Source organism: Eumetopias jubatus, unplaced genomic scaffold (assembly GCF_037043125.1).
Source record: "Eumetopias jubatus isolate StellerSeaLion01/CBP00866 unplaced genomic scaffold, mEumJub1_p1.0 scaffold_10, whole genome shotgun sequence".
Taxonomy (NCBI): Eukaryota; Metazoa; Chordata; class Mammalia; order Carnivora; family Otariidae; genus Eumetopias; species Eumetopias jubatus.
In genome coordinates, this window is record NW_028274816.1 from 22029822 (window position 1) to 22043063 (window position 13242).

Below are 13242 nucleotides of genomic sequence, written 5' to 3' on the forward strand. Positions count from 1 at the left end.
GGGAGGGAGGGAGGGGAATTGGTCCTGGCCTGGCTGGCCACAGGATATACACCAAAACACAGCACATTCTGTTTGTGACACTTTATTGATGCTGGGGAGGTGGGGAAGAGACCTGGAAGAATACGTGTGGCAGTCCCCAAGGTGGGGACTGGGCAGGTGTTGAGGCCTGGCCACTACTGGGCAGGGAAGACAGAGTTGCCACTGAATGCACAAGGGATGAGCAGCTGCCGGTACTCCAGGGGCAGGTGCCGCTCCACAAGCACATGCAATGAGACTTGGTCGTTGACCAGGCCCTGTCTGTAGCAGAGGAGGATAGAGATGGAATCAGGGCCAACACTCCCACACCCAGCACCTCCCTGCTTCTGCCCACTTACCTTCGCATCAGCAGTTCCAGGTCCTCTGGTCTCACAGTCTTGCGGCCGGCATGAGCAGCAAATACCTCCAGGTCGTCACAAAGATGCTGGAAATACTTGTCCAGGCTGCCAAAAGGGTTGGGGTAGAACAGACTGAAGAGAACAGTCTATTGATGATCTGAGGGCTCCTCTCCCCACCCAGAGTGTCCAGGACTCACCACTTCTCCACCATCTCAAGAGCTGCCTTCTCCATGGGCATCTTGGCATAGAAGCTAAAGAGTTTCACATAGTGGCTCAATCCAGTCTTGTGGGGATCTTGACGGGGCCTGGGGCCAGGGGTTCGGGCCCTGGGAGGAAGCCTGGTCGATAGAGGCTCCAGAGGCTCTGAAGATAAGCTAGGAGCAGGAGTGGATAGTTAGCTAAAATGCTGCCCAAAGAGGCTCCTAATCAAAAACAAGTCTTATTGGCTCCTGCGAAGACTAGGGCCCATGTGCTCCTTGGCTAATGTGGACCAATAGCTCTAACTGTCTGCTGGGAGGCAGTGCGGACAGGGGCCACACAGAGGCCTGGTCTTTTCCTGAGGCCCTGACCCAAAGTCCCAGTCTAGGCTCATTACACAAGCTAGTACTTGCTCAGGCCCTAGACCCTCAGGTCCTAGACCCTCAGTCTGTTGCTGCCTATCTGATTCTGCTAATCGTCTTCCAGGAAGCCTTCTCTGACTACATACTGACTTAGGCACTTCCCCCTACCCAGGTTCCTCTAAGAACCTGGATGTATGCACCAAGATGACACATGTGCTCAGTGAGCCCCACCCAGCCCACCTCAGGGTGCTCTCTTGAGTGATCATCTGCATACCAACGGGAAGGGGGATAACCCTTTGGTGCTCAATGCCAAGCTCAGAAGCCTGCCCCCTTCCCAAGAGGCCCATGCAGAACAAGGTCATGGGATCTTACACTGCAGTGCTAGGTGGTGGGGCTGGCTCAAGAAACTGAGGTTGCCTGGCCTGAAGAAACTCAGTGGTGCTGGAGGCCAACTCTGGACTTGCTGTAGAGAAAGGGCAGGATTAGAGGGGGCTCAGGCTTGATTATCTCACCCAACTGTCAAGGCCCACAGCTTCCTTTTCCTGTTCCTCAAGGGCCCCATTTAGCTCTGGCCAGTCAAGCAATGGGCCCCTCAGAGTCTCCTTGACCCACCACTTGTGCCCAGAAACACAACCTAGGGGTACAACTCCTCAGATTAGAGACTGAACACAGCTGTCACCCACTCACTCCCTCATCCCTGCATTGGGCCCCTTACCTGTCTACCAGAGATGTCCTCACCTCCTGAAGATCCTTCCGGCTCCTTGGCCTCAGCAGCTTCTGTCATTTCTCTATGTCCCTTAGACTTTTCCATCCTGACAGATCCTTGTGTTCCTGTTGTGGCTATCACTTTGCTCACACTCAAACTTTCCTCCATCCTTTCCTCTGCCTCCTCACCAACTCCATCCTGTAAGGGCTCTACTCCATCTTCTCCAGAAACAGCACTGCTGTTGTTTGGGAAGCTCACAGCAAGGGCATCAACCTTCTTTGCCTTTCCTGCCAGAAGTTGGGTTGGTTTTCCAGGATCTGAATCAAGGGAGAGAATACAGGTTAGAGAAGCAGTAGGCCAAGGCTGCAGCTCTGAGAAGGATAAAGGTAGAGTAGTAAACCCAGTCTAGGTCACTGAGGAGAAATGTCCAGAGGCAGACCCAGGGTACTTGTTTGGAGTATTCTGGTCCAAAACCGACTCTGCTCTGACATGTAAGAGGAATCAACAACCAAGGGACTCTGCAGGGCACACACATAGGCCTGAGGAGGGAAAAGCACAAATGCCAATTTTCATCCAAGGCTTAGCTCTGGGCCATAGGCCCCACATACTCACTATGGTTCTGCAGCCTAGGCCCACTGCTCTGTGTCCTGTGACTGACAGCCCTCTCAGCATCTTCAGCCTCAGTGTGAGAGAGACAGGGTAGGGAGTGGTACACACTGGGGGAACGACCAATCAAGGGCTGGGAGAAGGGCTGAGTGTCCTCCAACACGGTATCCGTTGGCAGGGTGGCAACGGGGGTTCTGAGGCTGTCGCCTGGAAATGAAAGGCCAGTTGACACTCTGTTTTCCAGACCTACCTGCTGCTACCCACTCACCAGACCCCATGGGTCTGCCCCAAGTGGCCTTCAGAAAAAACTACCTAGTACTCTAAGCCTTATCCTCCTTCCACAGGTCTCTTTGCTTACCTTCCCACTTCTTAGCCTGGCATTCACACTCTCCACAGCTTGTCCCACCAAAACTGCTCACCTATGCCTCCACACTTCCCACTCTGCTAAGAACCCTCCTCTTACTCTAGTGAACTTGACTTGTTTTCTGAAATCAGGCTGTCTGGTCAGTTCTGACTGGCCAGCTGATCCTGAAACCTGACCCTTATCTATCTCCCAAGAAGATCCAGCCACCACACCATACCTTTCCTACCCTCAGCCCTGTAGCTTCTCAAGAATATGGGATCCTAGAAGATACTGGGACCGAGACTGGCACCAGCACTTTGGAGAAAGAAAGCAGAAACTCCTCATAGACCTACTAGCAAGCTTGCTCACTGTCCTTGACTTGACAGAGAGAGGAGTAATGCTGGACTCAGCAGCACCTCCTACAGGGGAGGGAGAGGGAAATCTCAACCTTACCTGGAGAAGCCAAGGCCAAAGAAGTATCTCGCAGATCCTGCAAAAATGCACCCACATCTACAGCTCGGCGGGTAGGAGGTCTGCGAGCCAAACCAGGCCTCTGCACTGATTGGGGCTGGAGAGGTGTGGCAAAGGTCAAATTGAGGGAGCTGGTGGGAGGGAGGAGGCACAAAGGAAAGTCAGGTATCTGAGGCCCAATTTTCAGGAGAATTCCCCCATCCGCCCTGGGGCTCTCATCTCTTAGTACACAGCCATGATGCTATGAAGCTAAAACTGGCAGGGACCAGTAGGCCAGATTCCATCACAATCAATACCTCCCTCTCCAAGCCTTTCCACCAACCCCAGGATAGGCAACAGCACCTGGTGAGGGAGGAGGCACTGCCATTCCCTCGAGGCTCTGCAAGAGAATTCAAAAATAAACTATGGTAAGTTACCAGGCTCATGAGAGCCCACTCTCAGGCCTCCTCAGCCTCTCTAGAGGGCAAGAGAGTGTGGCCAAAGGTGTTGTCCAGGGTCTTACCTTGGGAGAGAGGCAGTCCCTGGTCCAGTCCTTGCTGAAACACTGACAATCTTTGCCTCTGCTTCCTCCTGCCAGGAGCCAGAAGACCTAGAGCCAGGGTTGTGGGGGGCTCAAGCTCAGGAAGTTGCAGCTCCAGGCTACAAGGATGGAACTTATCTCAGACAGGCCAGGAAGCCCAATACTGGCTTCTGGGGCCCTCAAGAGACTCCCTGATCAGAGCTGCCCAATATCCCAGTGAAGGGAAGAATTCACTGTGCACCTGCCCCGACTGCTTTCCCGTCTAGAGGACTGGACCACTTGCGGTGTCGGCACTGGCTTCACCACAGACTCTGGCATCATGACGGAAGATTCTGGGGCTGCAGAGACAGCAAGGAGAGGGTAGGGATGGCAGGGCAGTCTGCCCTGAATGAGGGATACCAAGGAACTGGTGTCTAACCCTGATCAGCAAGTTAGGTTCACTCACCAGTTAGAAGGATGTTCTTCAGCAGAGTCCGGGGTGTCTGTTCCTCCAGGTTCCCACTGGTATGAACATGGGCCAATCTGCCAATAGACTGGGTAAAAGCACCAAGCAATCCTTCTGTTCCTTTGCCTTGAGATTCCCTCAAGGTGGGCTCCAGAGCAGAGCTAGACCTCAGAGCCCCCTGAAGGCAGCAAGAGCCTGTAGTGGTCAGTGGGCTGGGCACTTACCCTGGCTCTATGGGAACGCCGCCTCACATTCATCTTTGTTGGGCTGCTCAGCCTCCTGGAGGAAGGTGTTTCAAGTAAGGCTTTCTGGGCACTGCGTAAAGACCAACAGCTCTAAGAATTAAGTAGGGAGAGGGAACTAGAGAATGCAGAGATGTGCTTTCATCAGGGATCTTGGCTTGAAGCCCTTTTCCCTCAAGGCCAGGGATCCAGCCCCTCCCACAGCCTGTTTCTAGCTCTATATCAACAGCTCTGTGGATGAAGGGGAACCTAAGGGATAGGGGAAGAAAGGGAGACCATAATGATCCAGCCAGAGGGAGAGGCTGAGGAAGGCTTTACAGAACTGACTCTGTTAGAAGTAGAGGCCACACAGACAAAAGGAGCAATTAGAAGAATATTCACTCCTGACATTAACAACAAAAAAGGATATTTAAATATTTTGAAACCTTTTTAGTACTTGTCAGGGTTTCACAGCAACTTCTACATTGGTCACTCCAGCCCTGGTCTCCGTTCCAGTCCCTCTAAGATTCCCAAAGCACAGCTCCCACCTCATCACTTATAGGTCTAAAACCTACAATGAATAGCTTCCCAGGGCCTATAAGAGAACGGCACTGCACCAGTCTGGCAGATGCCAACTCCCACACCCTCTGCACCAGGAGGAGCTCACCATAGCCCTCATCCACTGACACTGCCCCCAGGTCAGGCCAAATTCCCTGCTCCCTAGCAAAGCATCTTTCTAGTTCTGCCCGTCCTGCCTCCCGAATTCTGCCCAGACTGTGCTCTCTAACTCCTTTCCCATCTTCCAGCTGGGCGTTACAGGGAAAGGGGACTGAATGTGCAGGGAAAAGTGCGGACCACAGAGGAGGCAGGTCAGGGCAGATGCCTGGACACTCTTTGGGCTGGTGTGGGGGGAAGGTGTGGCCCAGAGAACAGTAGAGAAGGCCAGATTCTGAGCGCCTAGAGGCAGAAACCAAAGACGCGAGCAGAGTTGAGCTTTGTAGTCCTGAGACGTGGCAGCCTGGAGTCCCGGGGGTGGGAGCACAAACAGCTCACCCGAACCCAGTAAAGGGTGGACCCAGTTCTCAGAACCCGGGGCCCTGCGGCTCTCCGAGACTCAGTTTCCCTCTCCAAACAGGGTCAGCGCTGGATCCCGCCGAAGCCTGACCCCCCTAATTCCGATGGTTGTTCACACGCTCGGGCAGCGCCCTCCCGTACCTAACTCTAGCACTTCGGCGTCGCCGCGGGGTGCGCGTATCCGCAGTATCCAGCACGCGCCGCAACAGCGTGCGAGTCGTAGGCTCGCTATCACGGTTGTAACTCTCCGCCATCGCCTCAGCCATCCCCTTCTAACCGCTGAGGTAGCTGAAGCCACCGCCTTCCCGCCGCAGCATTTAAGCCAACTCTCGCGAGGCTGCCGCACAGCCTCACGGGAGTTGCAGTTCTAACCCTACCGCCCAGAGGCGCGTGGTGTGTGTAGTGGTGGTTCGTTGTAAGCTCCGGATTTGGAGGCACTTTTACCTGGGAGTGCACCTGGACAAATGTGTGCAACCAGTCGAAGCCTTGGTTTCTGTAAGTTGAGGATGATACCCACCTAATAAGGGGCTTGTACTGATTCAATGAAATATATATATTTTTAAAGTTTATTTGAGTAATCTCTACACCCAAGGTGGGACTGGAACTCACCACCCCGAGATCAAGAGTCCTCTGCACTACAGACTGAGCCAGCCGGGCGCCCCTCAATGAGATAATATTTAACTCAGCATCTGACATATAGTAAGCCCATCCTCAATAAATAACAGTCATTATTATTAGAATGTCTTATTCCTCTCTCTCTCTCGAGTTGAGGAGAGACGCTTGGGCCAGGAAAAAATAATTTTATCCTATATGTGACCTGGTCAGAGTTGCATTTGTGAACACCACTCTGCCTTAGAAGAGACCAGTTTGAAGACCCAAAGGCTAGTGTGCTGTTTGTGATCCAGTAGAAATGATCTCTAAACATGCAATTTTGAGATGAATTTTGGCCCTCAAAAGTTCTGATAATGCTAGAGACTCTATTACCATATTTTCACCAAGATAGCGTCCCCACCTTTTTTTTTTTAATAAAGATTTATTTATTTGAGAGAGCGAGAATGAGAGTACATGAGAGGGGGGAGGGTTAGAGGGAGAAGCAGGCTCCTCGCTGAACAAGGAGCCCGATGCGGGACTCAATCCTGGGACTCCAGGATCATGACCTGAGCCGAGGGTAGTCGCTTAACCAACTGAGCCACTCAGGCACCCCCTCCCCACCTTTCTTAAATTTTCATGGAAACTTAATTAGAACTTGAGTTCTGAGTCTCCCGTGGAGTTATGCTTTTGTTCCTAGATCAGATGCCTATGTGTTTTACATAACTGATAAAATTTTCTATTTGCTACTTGTTAAAAAAAAAAATACTGGGTGCATGAAGTGAGGGAGGGCGGAATGAGAGACTAGCAAGGACCAGACCATGTGGTGTCTCACAGGCTCTGGAAAGGAGTATGGACATTATAAATGCAATAGGCCATTGGAGGGATTTAAGCAGAGGAATCACATAAATATATATATATATATATATATATATTTTGGTAGCCATATAAACAACAGATTTTTGTAGAGGCAAGATTGGAAGCAGGGAGGCATGTGTCAAGGTTCTAGCCTTTCTCCAGAGGTGACAAGATAGAGGGTGGGCAGGGCCGTGGGGGTGGGGAGAAAGCTACGCATTCTTGATATGTTTTAAGTGTAAAGGATTAAGTGTAGATTTGATGTGATTTTATGTACTGGAAGGTAGAATTTTTAAAGATTTTATTTATTTATTTGAGATAAAGAGAGCATGAGCGGGTTGAAGGGCAGAAGAAGCAGACTCCCCACTGAGCAGGGAGCCTGATGGGGTACTCGATCCAGGCACTCTGGGATCCTGACCTGAGCCAAAGGTAGATGCTTAACCGACTGAGCCACCCAGGCACCCTGGAAGGTAGAATTTTATTGAGCGTAATCTTCACTGTCTGTACATGAAGAAATTATATAAATTTGATCTCTCATTAATATGTTTTGTAAGGTAGATTTTGAGACAGGGAGGAACAGAACTCTATCAGTAATAGTATGACAATGAAAATACAAAATAACAAATAACAATGATCTTTTGCTTAATTTTGTCCCTACTGCACACATTTTATAAACATTTAATCATATAACAGTGTGTATTCATGTTTTAACTATTGTATATGCACTTCTTTCACCATGGACTGCATTTCTGAGTTTGAAGGGGTTCAAGCTGTGGATCTCAGCTGCATAGGCCAGGAGGAATGGGACTTTTTCCTGTTATGGGTCTGTGAAGCCCATGCCAATAACCATGGAGCACATTAATTGTAAATAGAAAATGCAATGGTGATGTTGGGATTAGACAAATAGTGCACTTCCCATTGTCCTGTATTTTCCCAAAACATTTTTTTTATTTTTTTAAAGACTTTATTTATTTATTTGAGAGAGAGAGAATGAGAGACAGCACAAGAGGGAAGAGGGTCAGAGGGAGAAGCAGACTCCCTGCTGAGCAGGGAGCCCGATGCGGGACTCGATCCCGGGACTCCAGGATCATGACCTGAGCCAAAGGCAGTCGCTTAACCAACTGAGCCACCCAGGCGCCCTCCAAAACACTTTTTTAAATGTTTTATTTATTTATTCATGAGAGTCAGAGAGAGAGAGAGGCAGAGGCAGAGGGAGAGGCAGGCTCCCCGCCCAGCAGGGAGCCCGATGCGGGACTCGATCCCAGCACCCTGGGATCATGACCTGAGCCAAAGGCAGACGCTTAACCATCTGAGCCACCCAGGCGCCCCTCCCCAAAACATTTTAAGTATGGTTCCTTTTATAATAAAGCACTTAAAAAAAATAAAAAGTAACAGTTAACTTGGGGTGTTATATTTTTTCTTTCACAAGCTTTTAAATTGCCAGGTCTTTTTTTGTTTTTATGTCAAATAATTAGAAATAGCATATACTAGGCTTCAATTTCATACCCATGGTCTGTAATCAGGAGGAAAAAAAAATGTGAAGGGAGAGTCTGGAGAAGGGGTGAAGGCAGGAAGTGGGAGAAAGGAGGAACTCAGCAAAGGAGGGCTAGCAGGTAGATCCCCGGAACAACTGCCAGGCCTTCCCCTGGTTTTCCAAAGCCTCTCTTGCCCTTCAGAACGTTTTTTCCATAGAAGTCGGGGATTGGGAAGGTGTCTTGTTACAATCCAAATTCTGTCCATCCTCTGGTTCAACACTCTTCAACAGCTCCCAGTCGTCTGCAGAATTAAATCCCGAATCTTTTAACTTAGCCCAGTTTGGTATCTTTCAGCGCTTCAACTACCCTGCCTGTCCTCTTCCAGGCTCTTTGAGGACCTAGCCTAGTTCTTTCCTCAGGACCAGCTACTCCCTCCTCACTCAAGCTTTTCACCATTTTTTTTCTTTCTTGGCCTCCAAGTCCCATTTTCTCCTCTGTCCTGTTCATTAGTCTGTAGCATTTATTTCTGTGATTAGACATCCATTCGGGTGCATTTACATCTATTATCCAAAAGTCGGACCCTCAACCCTCAAGGTAGTCAGGTCGACCTCCTTTTAGCAAGTTCCCAACTCACTGCACTGTACCGGCCACACAGTAGGCACCTACTGGTGACTGTGTTTAGGTAAGTGAGTCAACTCAAGCCACGGCTGAATTAAGCGAGTCCTCAACGCAGAGAAAGGGGCTCCTGAAGTCTTTCTGGGCACTGAAGCTGAGGTTCCCCACCCAGTCCCCGCGGGAATGCCATCGACTCACAGGCCCCAGGATTGGGGAAGCGCTTCCGGCTGACACACAACCTCACCCAAATCCTAGTCCCCCTGTAACAGGACCTCTCCTTTAGGCGGCGCCCCAGGCCGCAGCCGCCGAGTTCAGCGCACGGCATTGCGGGATTTGTAGTTTCCGTAAGCAAACGCCCAAGGCGCTTGCGCACTACAGAGGCGTACGCCGCCAGACCTCATCAGGATTCCGGGTCCTTGTGAAGGGCGGTCCAGGCGACAGCGTTCCAACCGAATATGCCTCTATAGTCGGCCGGGGATAAGCCGGGCGGGGGTAAGAATCTGTTCTGCGTGGGTTGTCACGGTGCCCTGGAAAGCTGCCGGAATCATCGCGCCCCCGCTCCGGAAGTGAGCAGCTTCTGGCGCGGTGCATTGTGGGGGGCGTAGTCCTTCTTCCCAGGCGGTCCTTCGCGGCGTCCCCGGGGCCGACTCCGGAGCGCAGGCGGGCGGCCGGGCGGGCGGCGCAGCGCGGGCCGGCGGGAAGCGTATTCTGGGCACGGGGCGCCGGGCCGGGCCGGCCGCGTCGGGCGGCAGTAGTGGGAGGCCGCCTAAAGGCCCCGCGCGGCGCCGCCCGTCGAGGGGCGGGCGGCGGCAGACAGACCGGGCCGTCGAAGGGCTCAGGAGGCCGGTGGGCCGGGCCGAGGCGGGCCGCGCGGCGCAGCCATGCCAGGCTTTACGTGCTGCGTGCCGGGCTGCTACAACAACTCGCACCGGGACAAGGCGCTGCACTTCTACACGTTTCCCAAGGACGCCGAACTGAGGCGCCTGTGGCTCAAGAACGTGTCCCGTGCTGGCGTCAGTGGGTGCTTCTCCACCTTCCAGCCCACCACGGGCCATCGTCTCTGCAGCGTCCACTTCCAGGGCGGACGCAAGACCTACACGGTGCGCGTCCCCACCATCTTCCCGCTGCGCGGCGTCAACGAGCGCAAAGTAGCACGCAGACCCGCGGGGGCCGCAGCCGCCCGCCGCAGGCAGCAGCAGCAGCAGCAACAGCAGCAGCAGCAGCAACAACAGCAGCAGCAACAGCAGCAGCAGCAGCAGCAGCAGCAGCAGCAACAGCAGCAGCAGCAGCAGCAGCAGCAGCCGTCAGCCTCCACTGCCCAGGCCTCCCAGCTGCAGCCGAACCTGGTGTCTGCCTCTGCTGCTGTGCTCCTCACCCTTCAGGCCGCTGTAGACAGCAGCCAGGCCTCGGGGTCCGTGCCCCCAGCGCCCACCACTCCCACCGGCGAAGACGTGAAACCCATCGACCTGACCGTGCAAGTGGAGTTCGCCGCTGCAGAGGGCGCAGCCGCCGCAGCCGCCGCGTCGGAGCTAGAGGCTGCTACGGCAGGGCTGGAGGCCGCAGAGTGCCCTATGGGTCCCCAGTTGGTGGTGGTGGGGGAAGAGGGCTTCCCTGATACTGGCTCCGATCACTCATACTCCTTGTCGTCAGGGACCACGGAGGAGGAGCTCCTGCGCAAGCTTAACGAGCAGCGGGACATCCTGGCGCTGATGGAGGTGAAGATGAAGGAGATGAAAGGTAGCATCCGCCACCTGCGTCTCACCGAGGCCAAGCTACGAGAAGAACTCCGTGAGAAGGATCGGCTGCTGGCCATGGCTGTCATCCGAAAGAAGCACGGAATGTGAATGGGTCCCCCTTCGGCTTGCTGGACTCCTGGACCCCTCTCAGCCTACAGGGACCTTAGGCCGCTGCTGTTGAACTCCCCTATAATCCTGGGGCACTGGTTGACAGTACTGAAGCTTAGGGCAGCTGGACTCTCTTGCTGGTGACCTGGCACCCTGTCTTGTTTTCTCCTGAAGCAAGGTCCTGAAGTCTGGGACCTCAGACTCTGTACAGGTGACACCAGCAATTATGACTTTATCCCCCACTCCCCACCTCACCCCCAGTTTATGTTGCAGGTTCTGGTTAAGCAGAGGCTTCAGAACCACTGAACTTGAAAATTACCCACTCAGGATGCAGGTCGGATGCCCAAGACTATGGGTTTGGGAAGACAACACCTTGAGGTTGGCCAGCATTGAGACAACTCTTCCGTGTGTAGTGATAAGAGATCCAAGTAACATCAGTTCTCCTTTTCGTGCTTTTCCTTCCCAGGTGCAGCCTGTGATTCTAATGGGGACTGGCAGATCTGTGCCTCTGCCTATAAGGACCTCCCTCCCCAGGAGGCCATCTACAAGGGGATCTAGGTGACCTGCTGATGAAGATCCAGCTTGCCAGGGACTTAGGTTTATCCTGTTATGTTTGCTACTGGTTACAAATTCTATTTTCTGTACAATTAGTCAGACTAAAGTTTTCACTGTGTTTGTTTGGCAAAACGAATTAAACAGAAAGTAAGGTTTTAATTTGGGTTTCATCATTTTATTTTTATAAAGACTCATTTCAGTATCCCTGAAAGGTGGGGAAATAGACCTCCCAACAGGCCTCTACCTTAGATCTCAAGGAGAGGCTGATCCTGAGAATAGAAATGGTTCAGTGACCATGCTTGTCCATAAAGGGGCCCTGAGCACATGGACCCTGGCTTCATAAGGATCTCACAGAGTTCCTGGCCCAGCTCGCTCCAAAGAGTTTAGAAACTGCACCAAATGGTCCCAGTTTGCTGTGGGTTAGGAGAAGGAGCAACTGAGAACTAAACCAAGTTGTGACTGCTCACTTCTCTTGAGAGTTTTGAATTCCTCATGAATTTTCAGCTGCGGTTGAATTTCACTCACCATTTTAGCCCTAGTACAGTGGCACGCATGGGCGTGCAGTTACTTAGTGAAGATCACAGCTGGAACCAGCCATGCTTCCCGCACACATAAGAACTCTTGTACAGATAACTTGGCCTTGGGATGTTATTGTGGAGGAGTTGGGATTTGTGACCCCTTGACTCATTTCTTGGCTGTTTCTATTCTTTAGATAAGGTAGGGGTGAGGTGACATTTTTATCTATAGGTCCAAATAACTTAGCTCAAAGCCAATGGGCCAAGGCAAGCCTTTAAAGCTAGCCCTATTTACTACGGTGTTCGGGCACAAATGGATACTTCCTGGGGTCCATAAAACATGACTTCCTTCTCTTACTTTAGAAAAGGCCACTTCCCTGGGGGCTTTCCCTGTGTCTGAACTGAAATGACAACTGTTTCTCTAGTCTCTGCTCTCCTCTTGGCCCTTGGCACTGACTTGAGAAACAAGTCTCTGGTTTTAAGACGGGTGGAGTATAGGTTGTACAGGTGCCTGGCTGGGGAAAGGATTGGATCTCTGCCTTCCTAGCGTTAGTTCTGGCTAATCGTAAATAAGGTGGTGGATGCACAGCATTGCCCCTTCCAGGCCAGCTGGGACTGAAGCCCTTTGTGGGCAGCTATTAAGCCACTCTGTCAGTCTCCACTCTCCACTAGGAGTGAGGGCTTTTCCAGGCTTGGTCTATGCTGTTTAGTGTATCCTAGCTCCTGTTTGTTGAAGACTCACTGTTTCTGTTTTGGCTCACTTGGACCTCTCAGCAGCGCTCCCAGGACAGGTGAGGGCCAGGCTCTGGCCAAGACTCTGGTGTCTGGGGGTTATGTGCATACAATCTATCTCGAGTTTTAGCTTTTTGGGGGTGGGGGAATGACAGAACAAGGGAGGTCCCAGATGCACCACAAACAGGACAATGCAGAGTTCTCACTGGCTAAGGAATGAGCATCTAGTCAGGCAAGGCAGTGCAGACCTGGTCTTACCAGCTGTCCCCAGCAAGTGAGTGTGTGTGTGTGTATTGGTGAAGGTGCAAAACTTATGGAAGAACAGGAAGTGTGTGTGTGTACTGGTGAAGGTTCAAAACTTATGGAAGAACAGGAATACTGAGATCTCTGGCTAGGAGGGAAAGCATGGAGCTGCCAGGATGATATTTCCCTTACCTGTGGTCCACCTGGGTTGGCTGTAGAGCATTTCCCCAACAGGCCTGACTTAGACACAGGCCTTATTTCAAATGTTTGCATTGCCCAAGAAACGATGAAAATGGGTGATGAAAGGGCAAGGGGTGGGACAGAGATTATTGACAATCTGGTCGCTTCAATCACAGGGAAAGTTTGGGTGAGCCAGTTCGCTTTTCTCGTTAATAAAAATGAAACTCTTAGCTGCCCTGCCTGGTGCAAAAATAAAAAACTTATGAGAATGTTTTGGAGACCCCCAACTGTACAAGTGTAAGGGTAATCATGTCTCCAGC

The 13242-nt window shown here is 51.9% G+C and overlaps 2 protein-coding genes across 3 annotated transcripts; one reads left to right on the forward strand and one right to left on the reverse strand.

The window, feature by feature from the left end:
* Positions 1-80: 80 nt before the first annotated feature.
* Positions 81-5610, reverse strand: CENPT (centromere protein T). 2 transcript variants are annotated; one of them, XM_028095961.2, is made up of 13 exons: positions 5462-5610; positions 4250-4340; positions 4026-4113; positions 3822-3918; positions 3563-3699; positions 3403-3439; positions 3043-3191; positions 2253-2453; positions 1673-1957; positions 1307-1397; positions 572-748; positions 375-479; positions 81-297 (listed from the first exon to the last, which is right to left on the reverse strand). In XM_028095961.2, the coding sequence occupies exons 1-13, from the start codon at positions 5584-5586 to the stop codon at positions 174-176; spliced, it is 1707 nt and encodes a 568-aa protein (XP_027951762.1). In that variant the 5' UTR covers positions 5587-5610; the 3' UTR covers positions 81-173. The 2 variants fall into 2 exon arrangements, with proteins under 2 accessions (XP_027951762.1, XP_027951782.1); XM_028095981.1 differs by lacking the exon at positions 5462-5610 and having other exon boundaries at positions 4026-4102; positions 4250-4283.
* A 3658-nt stretch (positions 5611-9268) lies between these two features.
* On the forward strand, positions 9269-11411 carry THAP11 (THAP domain containing 11). Its single transcript, XM_028097241.2, has one exon. The coding sequence runs from the start codon at positions 9735-9737 to the stop codon at positions 10695-10697; it is 963 nt and encodes a 320-aa protein (XP_027953042.2). The 5' UTR covers positions 9269-9734; the 3' UTR covers positions 10698-11411.
* Positions 11412-13242: the final 1831 nt, after the last annotated feature.

Bases quoted from the DNA above. Each gene is read 5' to 3' on its own strand.
- CENPT (XM_028095961.2), bottom strand. From the start codon at position 5,586: ATGGCTGAGGCGATGGCGGAGAGTTACAACCGTGATAGCGAGCCTACG. The intron at 3,192-3,402 runs GTGCTGTTGCCT...CCCTCCCACCAG, and splicing joins AGTGCCTCCTCCCTCACCAG to CTCCCTCAATTTGACCTTTG. The intron at 749-1,306 runs GTAAGATCCCAT...TCCTGCTCCTAG, and splicing joins CCACCACCTAGCACTGCAGT to CTTATCTTCAGAGCCTCTGG.
- THAP11 (XM_028097241.2), top strand. From the start codon at position 9,735: ATGCCAGGCTTTACGTGCTGCGTGCCGGGCTGCTACAACAACTCGCAC.